General features: G+C 37.9%; 1 protein-coding gene and 1 pseudogene across 4 annotated transcripts; both read left to right on the forward strand.

The window, feature by feature from the left end:
- Positions 1–2,024: 2,024 nt before the first annotated feature.
- LOC126782358 (transcriptional corepressor LEUNIG) lies at positions 2,025–8,463 on the forward strand. 4 transcript variants are annotated; one of them, XM_050507584.1, is made up of 18 exons: positions 2,025–2,279; positions 2,689–2,786; positions 2,904–3,013; positions 3,587–4,006; positions 4,081–4,166; positions 4,408–4,486; positions 4,579–4,648; positions 4,851–4,900; positions 5,101–5,409; positions 5,534–5,716; positions 5,803–6,048; positions 6,130–6,271; positions 6,387–6,496; positions 6,648–6,797; positions 7,078–7,233; positions 7,342–7,458; positions 7,684–7,890; positions 7,992–8,463. In XM_050507584.1, exons 1-18 carry the CDS (start codon positions 2,248–2,250, stop codon positions 8,133–8,135), a joined length of 2,709 nt encoding a protein of 902 aa, XP_050363541.1. In that variant the 5' UTR covers positions 2,025–2,247; the 3' UTR covers positions 8,136–8,463. The 4 variants fall into 4 exon arrangements, with proteins under 4 accessions (XP_050363541.1, XP_050363542.1, XP_050363543.1 ...); XM_050507585.1 differs by having other exon boundaries at positions 6,130–6,256; XM_050507586.1 differs by having other exon boundaries at positions 2,026–2,279; positions 6,157–6,271.
- Positions 8,464–8,958: 495 nt separating this feature from the next.
- LOC126784399 (probable 2-oxoglutarate-dependent dioxygenase AOP1) lies at positions 8,959–11,100 on the forward strand (annotated as a pseudogene).
- Positions 11,101–13,429: the final 2,329 nt, after the last annotated feature.

Raw genomic sequence — 13,429 nt, forward strand, 5'->3', positions numbered from 1 at the left:
ATCTTCAAAGAGTTTATTCCTAACTCTAAACAAGTAAACATTCTAAAGTCTAAACCTTCTAAACCTAACTTTATTCACATAATTAATAGTTCTGTTTACAAGCCATCCGCCACCCTCCTCATCCATGGCCACCATCAACAACTGTAAACCCAGAACTAATTTCTTACCTTTTTCTCCATATCCTCACCACCGCCGCCTACCCCGAGTCCCGACCCTCTCCCACGTCGTTGCCCTTCTCTCTCTCAAGTCCCACTTCGACCTCTACAATCGCCTTCGCGACTCCGTCGAGTCGCCTACACCCTCACCCTCTCTGTTGATCTACACCCCGGCCACCACTATACCGGTGTACCCACCGTAACCATAAAACCCTTCCCTCCTCTTCCTCCCACTCCCACCACCGTAGACGCTCTCCTCCTCATAAAACTCCCTCACCCTACTCTTCATCCTAACGACCTGGCAGACGCACCGGCAACAACCCAAACCCATACCCCTACCAACGACTCAGATTTGGAAGAAGGATAACTGAAATATTTGGATTATGGGAGAACATAAACCTAACTAGATGAGAGAGGGAACGACAGAAATTCACCCCTCTTGTGAGGCGTGTCGTGTAATTAATAATTATATTACCCGTGCAACACACGCGCCGTAAAATGGGTCCGTGGAGGTTTCACGGACGTGGATGGAATAAGCTCCGCGCGTTGTGTGTCTTTCCTTACCAACCAAAGCGTGAGAAACACACGCTGAGAATTACTGCCGTGAAGGTTCCACGGTTGTGGAGGGAATAAACTACGCTGAATGACCCAAGTATTCAGAATCCAACTGAAAAGTTATCTCTACACTGTTTTGCCCTACACTTTGTGAAAAAGCTAAATTGCTATGTTTTCCAAAACACATCATACGCACTATTAGAAAAATAAGTCTAAACGTGTGCTCCTATATAAACTTGAAGAGATATTTCCTGGCCCTACGCAAAACTCATAATGAAAAACAAGGTAAGATATATGCAGCTGCCATTCATCAAGATTTAAGGGGGAAGTGGATAAAATTGCAGCTGTAGTTCGTAATAATTAGACAAATCAATATGTTCAGCGTCACGTTAAGGAATGCTTTTACATTATAAAAAGTAAATTTAAACTTCGCTATTAAGGAACCAACTCCTTCATATTCGTTAATTAATCATGTTGAATTTTCACCTTTGTTTGTTGTTGTATACCGTAGTTGTCAATCTTATCTTATCTTGATGTTGTATAATAACCTTACTCCATTAACTCAAACTACAAACTGTTTTGAAACATCAATATTCATTTAACTTGTTACGTATCATTCATTTTTATTGTGAACTATTACCTTATCTCAATTTTTATTTAAATCATCTACTAGCGAGCAACATTTAGCACTCATCATTTCTACGATCTCTCACCGCAAAACCATCGTCAAGTTGAAGGCCTAGGCGGAGTTGCAAGGAAGGCAACATGTTCATAAAAAATTAAAATATTCAAAACTAAAATAATTGATAAAAAAATTCAAGGCCGAAATAAGTAAATAACAAACGACGAGAAAAAACATCCAAAAATGTGAGAAATTTGCAAGCTGCACCCTAAACCTACGCTTAATTACAAATGCAACACAAAGTACAGTCGAGAAAGAATAGAAAATAGGGCAAAACGGGAGGGTATTTCGGTCACTGAAACTCAGTTTAATCAAGATCTAACTCATCTAAGTGGTCTTAGGCCGAAAATTTAACAGGATTGCAGGGGTGATCTAGTAACTTCAATTGACAAAGCCATAATGATATCTGCAACAGCACAGCAGCTCTCAATCCACAAAGAATCCAACACTTCACAGAATAATTCAGAGTCCAAAAAAGAAGAAAACCCAAAAAGAATTACAACTTCTATAACAAAGCTCAAAAACAAATAAATCATTTTTGGGGTTGAAGGTATCTTTCTCTCAATCTCACCCTTTCTTTATTCATTTATTACTTTATAATGGATATATGCACTTAAAATTTTGCTCTGTATTTTTGGTTTTGGTAAAAATCAGAGGTTCTCTGCTTCTTTGTTCTGCTTCTGTTCCTCCACATCTATTCTCTCTTCCCCACTTTGCTCTTACTGCACATTCCTTTTGTAGGCATGGACTTTAATACCTCGAATCTAAAGTCTGCAACTTTTCTCTTCTGGGTTTGATTCCTTCAGTGTTCACTATTGGGTGAGGTGATTGCAGGTCTCCTCTGTATTCATCAGCATGTCTCAGACTAACTGGGAAGCTGATAAAATGTAAGTTTCTATCTTTTTTACTTTGTCTATCTTTCAGTTTCAGTTCCCCATCTGGGTTTTTGGTTTTCTTCTGTTTAGTGACATCTTGTTGTTTTCAGTTCGATTTGGGTTTGCTGCTGTTGAAGCTTGTTGGATTAAAGTTTTGGTCTTTTTATACTGTTTTATTGTACTTGGGTTGCTTTTACCAGTGTGTACTAGGGTTTGTTTCTTCTGATTATTCTGAGTTTAGGCAATTGTTGATTTTGATTCTTACTGTACAATTGGTATGTAGTATATGTCTATTACATCGGTTATTTTCTTATGGACATTAGCACTTGGGTTTTTTTTATTCTCTGGGAGGTTTCGATTTTTTCATTCGAAATGGCAGTGATTAAGATATAATTGGTGTTTCTGCATCCTGAAAACACAGGTTAGATGTCTATATCCATGATTATCTAGTGAAAAGAGACTTAAAGGCTTCTGCTCAAGCTTTCCAAGCTGAAGGGAAGGTGTCTTCTGATCCCGTTGGTAAGAATATTCAGAAATTGTAATATAAGGGTGTATAAATTTGTTGTTGTGCAAGGATATGATATTATGTAGTTTCCTGTTTTATTCTCTGAAGATTTGCCTGAATTTTTTTTACAGCTATTGATGCACCGGGAGGTTTTCTATTTGAATGGTGGTCAGTTTTCTGGGATATTTTTATTGCTAGGACCAATGAGAAGCATTCAGAGGTTGCTGCATCTTACATTGAGGTTAGTTTGAGAGTGTTAAATTTTTACACAGGCCATTTATTGTTTACAAGGAAAGTTATTGAGAGAGGGATATAAAGATCTTTCTGTGTGTACTTTTTCCATGTTTAATGATTTGTATACTTGGAATGCTTTGCTGCTGTCATGGGAGTCACATACTTGTCAAATTCTTGGAACTAAATTGAACTAGAGTTGGAATTTGAGTTTTATTGTATTTTATTTGCTTTGTTTCTTTCTCCAATATCCTTTGTAATCGCTGATTTACTCTTCATCTATTACGTCTATCGTGCACACAGTTGTATTGATTTTTCCCAAATTTTGTCTGTATATCATTTCTCCCAAATTTTGTCTGTATATCATTTCTCCCTTGGGTTAAGTTGTCATATCATATCTTGTCAAAGTGTAAACTTTTATAGTCTTTTGTTTTTATGGTCAGTAAACTATAGATGTCCTTTTGGCACCTTTGATATGAATTGTGGAATCGTATTCAGAAGCCTTACAAGGGTAGTTATATTGAGTTTTACACATTAACTAATGTCCTCCATTTTTGAATCTCATGGCATATTGCAACTGCAGACACAGTTTATTAAAGCAAGGGAGCAGCAGCAGCAGCAGCAACAACAGCAGCAATCCCAGCAACCGCAACATGCACAACAACAGCAGCAGCAGCAGCAGCAGCAACAGCAACAGCAACACATGCAAATGCAGCAGATTATGATGCAAAGACATCAGCAGCAGCAGCAGCAACAACAACAACAGCAGCAGCAGCAGCAGCAACAACAACAGCAGACACAACAACAGCAACCACAGCAACAACAACAGCCACAACAGAGAAGAGATGGGGCCCATCTCTTAAATGGAAATACAAATGGGCTTGTTGGAAACGATCCTCTCATGCGACAAAATCCTGGAACAGCAAATGCTATGGCTACTAAGATGTATGAGGAAAGACTAAAACTTCCTCAGAGAGATTCTTTGGATGATGCGTCTCTCAAGGTGGGTGAATTATCCTTTATTTTTTGAAAATGACTGTTCAACTGTTCTCTGACCATAATAGAAACTATCTACAGCAAAGATTTGGTGAAAATGTGGGCCATCTTTTGGATCAAAACCATGCTTCATTATTAAAGTCAGCTGGAGCTGGTCAGTCTTCAGGGTAATCTTCTGTAAATTTTGATTTATTTCTCTCTATGGATCTGTATAAGTCTCTTGGTTCAAATGACAAATTCTTGTTTATACTTGGCATATATATCAGCACAAAAACTTTATGGTTTACAGAAACATTTGATAAATTTATGATAAATTTTGGACCTGCTCTTGTAATTGTGGGTCTGCATATGTCTTTGAAAACTATAAATGTTAATTCATATGTTAACCATGCTAGCACTCTATTTCAGGCAAGTTTTGCATGGCACAGCTGGTGGGATGACTCAACAAGTCCAATCTCGAAATCAGCAACTGCCAGGAGCTACGCCAGTAGGTTCCTTATTATTGATATCGTCTCATAACTCCTTGTTATTATATGCATCCTGTATTTCTCTTGGTCTAATGACAATTTCATGTTTCAGGATATAAAGACAGAAATTAATCCTATACTGAATCCAAGAGCTCCTGAGGGATCATTGATTGGCATTCCTGGTAATATTGTTGAACTCATTTTTATATATCACTATGATGACTTCTAAAAATTCGGTAGAGGTATCAATTATACTTCTTTGTATGTTCTAATGATGTTTAAAATCTGGGAATCGTAATTAAAAGAGTGTATTGATAGTTTGGAATTTTGTGATAATTTGAATATTGATAGTCGCAGCTTACACATCTGGCTATTTTATTTCAGGGTCTAATCAGGGTGGTAACAACCTAACATTAAAAGGATGGCCACTCACTGTAAGTTTTTGATGTCTGTTAATAAATTTCTTAGTCTTTGCTAGAATAGATGTAATTTCTGTTTGATATTCTTCTCTGAGGTAGAGAATCTCGAGTTAATATTCTTGGCTATATTTATTCATTCATTAGTGTTTGTTTTACATGTTTCTCTGATACTGATAATCCTTTCCTAAAAGCATTAATCTCTTTCCTTCTTTTAGGGTCTGGATCAGCTTCGTTCTGGACTTCTTCAGCCACAAAAACCTTTTATACAAGCTCCTCAACCTTTTCATCAGCTTCAGATGCTGACGCCACAACACCAGCAACAACTTATGCTTGCCCAGCAAAATATGACATCGCCATCTGCCAGTGATGATAGTAGAAGACTAAGAATGCTATTGAATAATCGAAGTATGGGGATTGGGAAGGATAGCCTTTCTAATTCTGTTGGCGATGTAGTGCCAAATGTAGGATCACCTCTTCAAGCTGCATCTATGATGCCTCGTGGAGATACAGATATGCTGATTAAGGTGCTTTTATTTATTATTTTTAATTTCAATTTCTTTATGCATGTTGGGCTATATGGTGGAAGTGTTCCACGTGCCCTCAGATAGTTTTTGCTACTTGGCTTCTGAAATGCATGTTTACTTGTAGTTAAAAATGGCTCAACTACAGCAACAGCAGAATAGTAATCCACAACAGCTTCAGCAGCACGCTCTTTCTGCTCAGCAGTTGCAAAGTTCAAATAATAATCCTCATCTACAAGATAAAATGGGGGGTGCTGGCAGCATCACAATGGATGCTAGCATGTCAAACTCTTTTCGAGGAAATGATCAGGTCTGTCCTTTTCTTATTATAGATGGAGTATATGTCCATTAATTTTTCGGGAAGGTTCCTAACCCAGTCTTGTCATTGGATTTAAGGTTTCAAAAAATCAGCCTGGGAGAAAGAGAAAGCAGCCGGTGTCATCTTCAGGCCCTGCTAATAGCACGGGAACAGCAAACACAACTGGACCTTCCCCAAGTTCAGCCCCTTCCACTCCTTCAACCCACACTCCTGGTGATGTAATATCAATGCCTGCCTTACCCCATAGTGGTGGATCTTCTAAGCCTCTAATGATGTTTGGTGCTGATGGTACTGGTACGCTTACCTCCCCCTCAAATCCACTGGTGAGCGGCCTCCTCAGCTTCTTATAGTAGAAGGAACTGGCAATCCTTGCATGTATTCTCATTGGCATTCCATTTTGGCAGTGGGATGATAAAGATCTTGAATTGCAGGCTGATATGGATCGATTTGTGGAGGACGGGTCTCTTGATGATAATGTGGAGTCTTTTTTATCTCATGATGATGCGGACCCTAGAGATCCTGTTGGTCGAGGTATTGTCAGCAAAGGTGCAGTATTAGATGAATACTTGCTTTAGATCTTAAACATATTATGTGCCGCAAAATTTTCATGAATTGATCCAATTGTTCTGTCTCACCTTTTTTTTTTTTTGAATTTGACCAGGGTTCACATTCACGGAAGTAAACTCTGTTAGAGCAAGCCCAAGCAAAGTTACTAGTTGTCACTTCTCATCAGATGGAAAGCTTCTTACTAGTGGCGGCCATGATAAAAAGGTGAGTGCATTTGTAGATCACAAAGAAGAGTTCTGGAGAGAATTCAATTCTGCTCCGTTTTGACTAATTGGTTCTTTGGAAACATAAATGCAAACAACTTCTTTCTGGTGGTGCTATTATTTATATGATTGCTTGTTAATATATGGTACAGGCAGTATTATGGTACGCTGATACTTTGAAGCCAAAGTCTACACTTGAAGAACATTCAGCTTTGATAACTGATGTTCGGTTCAGTCCAAGCATGCCACGGCTTGCAACATCTTCATTTGATAAAACTGTCAGAGTCTGGGACGCTGATAATGTGAGTGCAATATTTTGATCTTCATTATATTGTCTTATTGTGCTTTGTTATTGAACATATCCAGAGTAATCAATAGTTATATCTCTCGATCTAGAGTGATCATAGTTATACTGCTAGATTTGTTTCTTACCCTAATGTTTAGAAATCTTTCCGTTATGAGCTTATACCAGCTGGTTAACCATTTCACTTTTTAACTTGATAGCCGTATTTTTGTGAGTAATCTTACTGATCATTTCAGTTCACATGTAATGAAGACAGTTCTGTTTGTCTTAATCTGCAGACTGGTTATTCACTCCGCACCTTCATGGGACATAATGCGCCAGTGATGTCAGTAGATTTCCACCCGAACAAGGACGATCTTATCTGTTCTTGTGATGGAGATGGTGAGATACGGTACTGGAGCATCAACAATGGCAGCTGTGCAAGAGTCTCCAAGGTTGAATATTGTGTGCATCATATTGAGGGTGCAGTAGTTTAACGATTTAGATTGATGGTTCTCAGATATTAGCAGTTCAGTAATTTCTAATTTGTTTGGATGTATTAGGGTGGGACGACTCAGGTGAGATTCCAACCTCGTGTTGGAAGATATCTTGCTGCAGCAGCAGAGAATGTTGTGTCTATACTGGATGTGGAGACACAGGCTTGTCGGCATTCATTACAGGTCAGTCAAACATAAAATAAATTTCATGATATTAACTTGAATTCTTTCTTGAGCTTTGTATGCAATAATGATATTATTCCACATGTTGACCTGCCCCTACTGCAATTTTAGATACTCAAGTAACTTTCTGCTAGCTCATGCATCTGTTGTGTAAGATAATGGTGATCTGATGTTCCTCTACACTTCAGTTATTTTCTTCAGTTAAAATGTGGGTTTGTAATGTAGGGACATACAAAGCCTATTAATTCTGTGAGCTGGGATCCTTCTGGTGAGTTCCTTGCTTCCCTGAGTGAGGACTCGGTCAGAGTTTGGACTTTCGGATCGGGAAATGAAGGGGAATGTGTTCATGAATTGAGCTGTAATGGCAATAAATTTCATTCCTGTGTTTTCCATCCAACATACGCTTCTCTGCTGGTCATTGGTTGTTACCAGGCAAGTCAATTTTTCATTGTTCCAAGATTCCCTTTGTATTTATCTTTTACATTTGAAGTCAGAAACACATAAATATGTTCTTTTTTATGTGTGGACTGCAGTCTTTGGAGCTATGGAACATGACAGAGAACAAGACAATGACTCTATCAGCACATGAAGGTCTTATTGCTTCATTGGCTGTGTCAACCGTAACAGGTTTGGTTGCTTCAGCTAGTCATGATAAGTGGGTTAAGCTCTGGAAGTGAAATGATCAGTACTGGTCTTTTTGACTAAGGAAATGTCGATACACCTGATTAACTGCATTTTGCAATGTAGGTTTAGTTTTCTACTGATCATGATCCAATGCTTGTAGTTTGTGTCTGACTGTTGCTTGGGTTAATCTCCATCCTCTGCCTTGTTGGATCTTGAACAATCTCACCTGACCCCTGAAACTGACTTTGTACTATTATTATTGTTGTATGTTATTTCTGTATTAGTGAAAAACGTGGAGATTCTGGTCATCCTTCATGGACCCCTTGTAACATACCAAACTATTTTACGTAAATCTCAAGCTTCCGTTCTCTCTGGGTTGCACTGAGGTGTTCTCTCTGGGTTCCATTGAGGTTCAAGACAAGCTTGAATGCAGAAATTTAGATTTTTTTTCTTCTTCAAATTACTCTGAGCTGCATCAGAAGTCTTGATAAATATAGTGATTGCCTTTCCGTGAATGAATGACTTAAAAATAATGTTGAACACTGATTCTGGTGCAGATAAACTAGCCGGCACGGATTGATTAATTTGGAAGGTATGCTGTGGCCGACTTGGATATTCTTCGTGTTTTAGTTTGTATCGTTTAGTATTCTTGTACAGTAGACATCGCAATATGTAGCCCCATAAATTTCTTGGATTTTCCTACCTTTCTATTCCATCCTCATCGCTTTCTAGTTTCTAGTTTTATCTTAAACGCAAGGAAAATAGTATCTGGTTTTATATCATTGTCACTTCAAGAACCCTGCTATATAAATAGAACCCTGTGCAACACAGATTCTTCACTAGAAAAACAGCACCACAGATAAGAGGAAGTTCGGATGTGCTTGATAAGTGGGAGAAATGGGTTCAGATTCTCAGTACCAGATTCCAGCCATAGCGTTCACGATCAACTCGAGGGAGGTGGACCGAGGAACTGATGAGTGGTACCATCTGTGCAAGATGGTTAGAGAGGCTTGTGAGAATTAAGGTTGCTTTGAAATAGTGTATGATAAGATACCTTCCCAGTTAAGAGCTGAGACATTCTCTGTGTCGAGGCAACTTTTTAGCCTTCCACTTGAGAAAAAGAAGAATCTTAATCCAAAGCCTTACCAGGGTTACCTTGAACCAAGTCCTGGTGCTCCCTTCTATGAGAGCTTTGGCCTAGAGGAAGCCTCCAACTATGAATCCCTACTGAAGAATTATCTCCCAGTGGTCATGATCAGTTTTGGTAAATCACTCGTCCATGTTAGACTTGAGACTACTTTCAACATATAAGCTTCATATACACTTGATACAAATATAAGCAATATTTGTATCAACTATGTTTTTGGGATACTAATTGTCTAACATGGTATCAAATCCTCTTTTTCGCCCTTTTTGTCTTATTCGTGTAATGTCATCATCGTTATATCATGTACTCGTGAGTTTTTACTTGTTCATGTTGTTGATTTGCAACTGCATCACTGTCATTTCTATGATGAAGCAGCTGGATGAGCTGAAAAATATGATCAACTTGATGATTCTTGATAGCTATGGGTTGGGAGAGAAATCAACTTCGACTTTGCAGTCTAAGTTACTGCTAAGGATAATGAAATACAAGGCACCTCCTTCAGGAGACTACACTAGCTATGACGCTCCCAGTTCACACTGACAAGGGATTGGGCACAATTCTTTGTGATGATCAAGTTGCAGGCCTGGCAGTTGAAACCAAGGATGGACAATGGGTCAAGTTGTCTCTATCTCCTCGTTCCTTTGTCTTTCTTGTTGCAGATTCCCTCATGGTATAGACTTTTGTGACTACTATATACATAACGTAAACATATCTGACTACATTCAGAAAAAGATCTATGCAGCCAAGTTGTTTGCCTTGATGTGACAATCATTCAATTTGATGATGTAGAAGTTAGATATATATGTTAACAAACTCGTGATGACATGCAGGCATGGAGCAATGGGAGAATGCATTCTGTGAAGCATCGAGTGATGCTGCGTGGAGAAAAAGAACGATATTCTTTAGGAGTATTTGCCGTTCCATTGGAGGGTTCCATCTAGGGGTGGGCACGGGACGGAGCTCATCCTACGTCTCGTCCCACTCTTTTGAATCGGGACGAGGGTTTTTAAGAATGCATCTCACTCGGGATTAATCCCGGTTGTGACAGGACGGGACGAGACAAATCCCACATTCTTATGAAGTTAAATAAAAACCTATATTTTTATTTTTTTCATAACAAAATAACATTCAATAATGAAATTTTAACAAAAAAATGCATATTATGTTCAAAATATTATAATTTACCATTATTATTTGAGTTGATATAATTTTAGAGTTATTAAGAACATAAATTAGTTTCATTTTGATACAAATATATAAGAATTTTTAAGTTTTTATTAAAGGTGGGACGGGACGGGACGAAGCGGGATAGAAATTATTCGTCCCACGTCCCATCCCACTATTATGCAGCGGGACGGAATCGGGACGGGACGAACGTTTTTAGACCTCCGTCCCGTCCCGTCCCTATGAATTTCGGGACGGGATCGGGATTTCCGTTTTTTATGCCCACCCCTAGTTCCATCATAAAGGTGCAAAAGGAGCTAATAGATGAAGAACATCCTCAAATTCTTAGAGATTTTGATTATACAGATTATAGCAAGTTCTTCTCTTCAGAAAAAGGAAGGGCCATGGATGGAGACAAGCAAATTTATGCATATGCTGGAATTTAGCACTTCATATGTTGATTACCGAAACGCTTACAATGTTTCATTTACAGTCTGCAGATCTTATGCAGGATAACAACATGAAAACTATTGAAAATAAAGGTTGTTGTAATTACCTCCTCTAATACTCTCCGAAGGTACTTTTCAACCAATAAAATAATTGGAAAAGGAAGAGTAACATAATTTCAGTGTTTTAATTCCTCTCAACTTTCATATGTTATATGTTGTATCATAGTTTGGCAGTCTAGAGGGTTGGACTTCCTTCTATGTGCAAATCTTTGATCATTGATTTGTTCCAAGTTTGACGCTCTGGTTGCCTTCTAATGCTGCCTAAAACGAAGGTGATAGAAGACAACTACTAAAGAAATATGCAACCAGAAAATATAATCTTTAACAAACAAGTTAAATACTTGAAGCTAATGATAGAAGATCAATTAAAGATTTGCTCGGTTTGATCTGATATCCGTTGGCCAAGGGGTATCATCCCTTTAATAACGTACTATTTTAACTTTAGCTGATGATTGGAAGTTTACAATGACACAGAAATCCAAGTTCTTGCATTTGCTGGAATAGCACTTTAGTTGTAAATTGCTGATCAGCTCTTTTTAAAAAAGTTGTATCTGCATATTGCTTGGAAATAAAGAAGAGTTCCAATATAAAATGCCACATTTTCTACCAGTTTGCAGACCTTCTCTATGATGAGCCTAGTTATCTGGCTCCTGGCTCAAACCAAGGATGGACAATGTGATACTTGTATGTATCTCCCGTTTCCTATATCTTTATCGTTGGAGATGCTCTTATGGTACATATTATGATTAACTGCTTTATTTATGAATAAAAAATAGCATTTAGCAATGATGTGTTTTGGTCCTCGGAGGCATGGAGCAATGGTAGAAATGTAGAATGCATGCAGTGAAGCACTGAGTGATGCAATATTCTTTAGGAACATTTGCATTTCTTGTAGAGTACACCAACATCAAGGCACCAAAGTTGTTAGGAGATGAAGAAATCCCCCAATTAAGAAGGATTTGTCTTTCAAGAAGTTTACTATTTTCCCTTACTCACCTGAAAGAGGGCCATGGACTCGGAAAAAAGCAAGTTTTATATCTGCTCTACGCCCTTGGTGGCAGCATAAGTTAACAAGCTAGTTGTTAGCTTTAATTCTTGGATGAAGGTGATGTCAATGTATTTTCTTTGTTGCTACAAACTCTGTAGCTGCTAATTTCCTTTTCTTGATGATACAACATTTCAACAGCCAGAGCAAAAAAGTATAGGGGATTTCAATTTTTACTGCTGTACAACCATTTCCTTATGGTATCTACCTACTTTCTTGTACATTACTTAAAGTGTAAGTTGAGCTGTAGTGGGGAAATAGAAAGTCGCATATCTGTGTAACCTGATGTTTCCATTTGTTATATAGTAGATGTCGTATTATCTAAGCTCCTAGTGTTCTAGGATAATCCAAACGGCCTCCGAGTCCATTTTCTTTTATTTACCACCGCAGATGCTAATCACATATAAATAGATCATATGGCCAAGTATTAAGTTTAATTAAGGACATCATAGAAAGACTTCTCAGCAGCTTGGAGGGCGAAACAGTCATGCAAGATACAGGGCTTATACTCAATGTCCTCTTCAAGAAGAATATCACTTATATAGCTGAGAACAGGAGTGTTGAAGCCAAAATTGTCACCAGCATACTCGTCTGAGGCCGGGTTCAAAGTTGTACAACTATCACTAGGGAGGTCTAAGTTGGTTGGAATGAAAACGGGGTTGATGAGTTCATGATTACCATTGTGGAATACAAAATGTAATCTTCAACATGAAAGTTGAAACTAGCAGATGCTGGCAGATGAGGTTTGCTTTCATCTGAAAGGCTGAAATTTTCATTTGATTCTTTGCTTGTTTTTCAGCAGATGTTTGGTGTTACAGTTTATGTCATTTGAAATGGATAATCATGCCATTTCTGTCAAATTAACCTGTGAAATACTAAATTATATATAAACATATATGGAGCTGTATGTTTCATTCCAAAAAGAAGTCTATATCTTTGTGTATTAACCATTTGAATGATTCCACGTGAGAAATATCTAAGTACAAGTTTATTGGCAATCATTCTTAAGGACAAAACACAACTTTCATTGAAGTATCATGGCCCAAAGTAAAAGCATACATATGCATATCATGTTTTCTCGTATAGGATGACAAACTTGATTTCCATCCCGGCTGTTTTTGGGTATTTCGAATTCAACTTAATGTATTGAGTTGTGTGCCACAAGTTGATTGTTTGGGTTACTCTGCTGAATTCATACTCTCTTTTTCATATTTAGCACAACTCATTTACCCATAAGTTGGTTCATTATTTCTAACTTATTGTTTGTTAAATAATAACATTACATGTGTGCCACAACTTTTCCAATTTGTGGATATTTGTTCCTAAGTTAATGTCAATATATTTTCTTCTTTTTTTCTCAAACTGTCACAGCCCCGACATTTAGAATGATAAAAATTCGAATTCGAAGCCATGAAAACTCTAAAACAATCTCAAATATATTGAAATCATCTTATAATAACAGTGTATCGAAACTGAGTCCCT

This window comes from Argentina anserina, chromosome 2 (genome assembly GCF_933775445.1).
Source record: "Argentina anserina chromosome 2, drPotAnse1.1, whole genome shotgun sequence".
In the NCBI taxonomy this organism is placed as follows: domain Eukaryota; kingdom Viridiplantae; phylum Streptophyta; class Magnoliopsida; order Rosales; family Rosaceae; genus Argentina; species Argentina anserina.

Excerpts from the sequence above, each read along its gene's own strand:
- LOC126782358 (XM_050507584.1), top strand. The coding sequence starts at position 2,248 with ATGTCTCAGACTAACTGGGAAGCTGATAAAAT. Across the intron at positions 6,272-6,386 it reads TCGAGGTATTGTCAGCAAAG|GGTTCACATTCACGGAAGTA; the intron begins GTGCAGTATTAG and ends GAATTTGACCAG. Across the intron at positions 6,497-6,647 it reads GTGGCGGCCATGATAAAAAG|GCAGTATTATGGTACGCTGA; the intron begins GTGAGTGCATTT and ends TATATGGTACAG.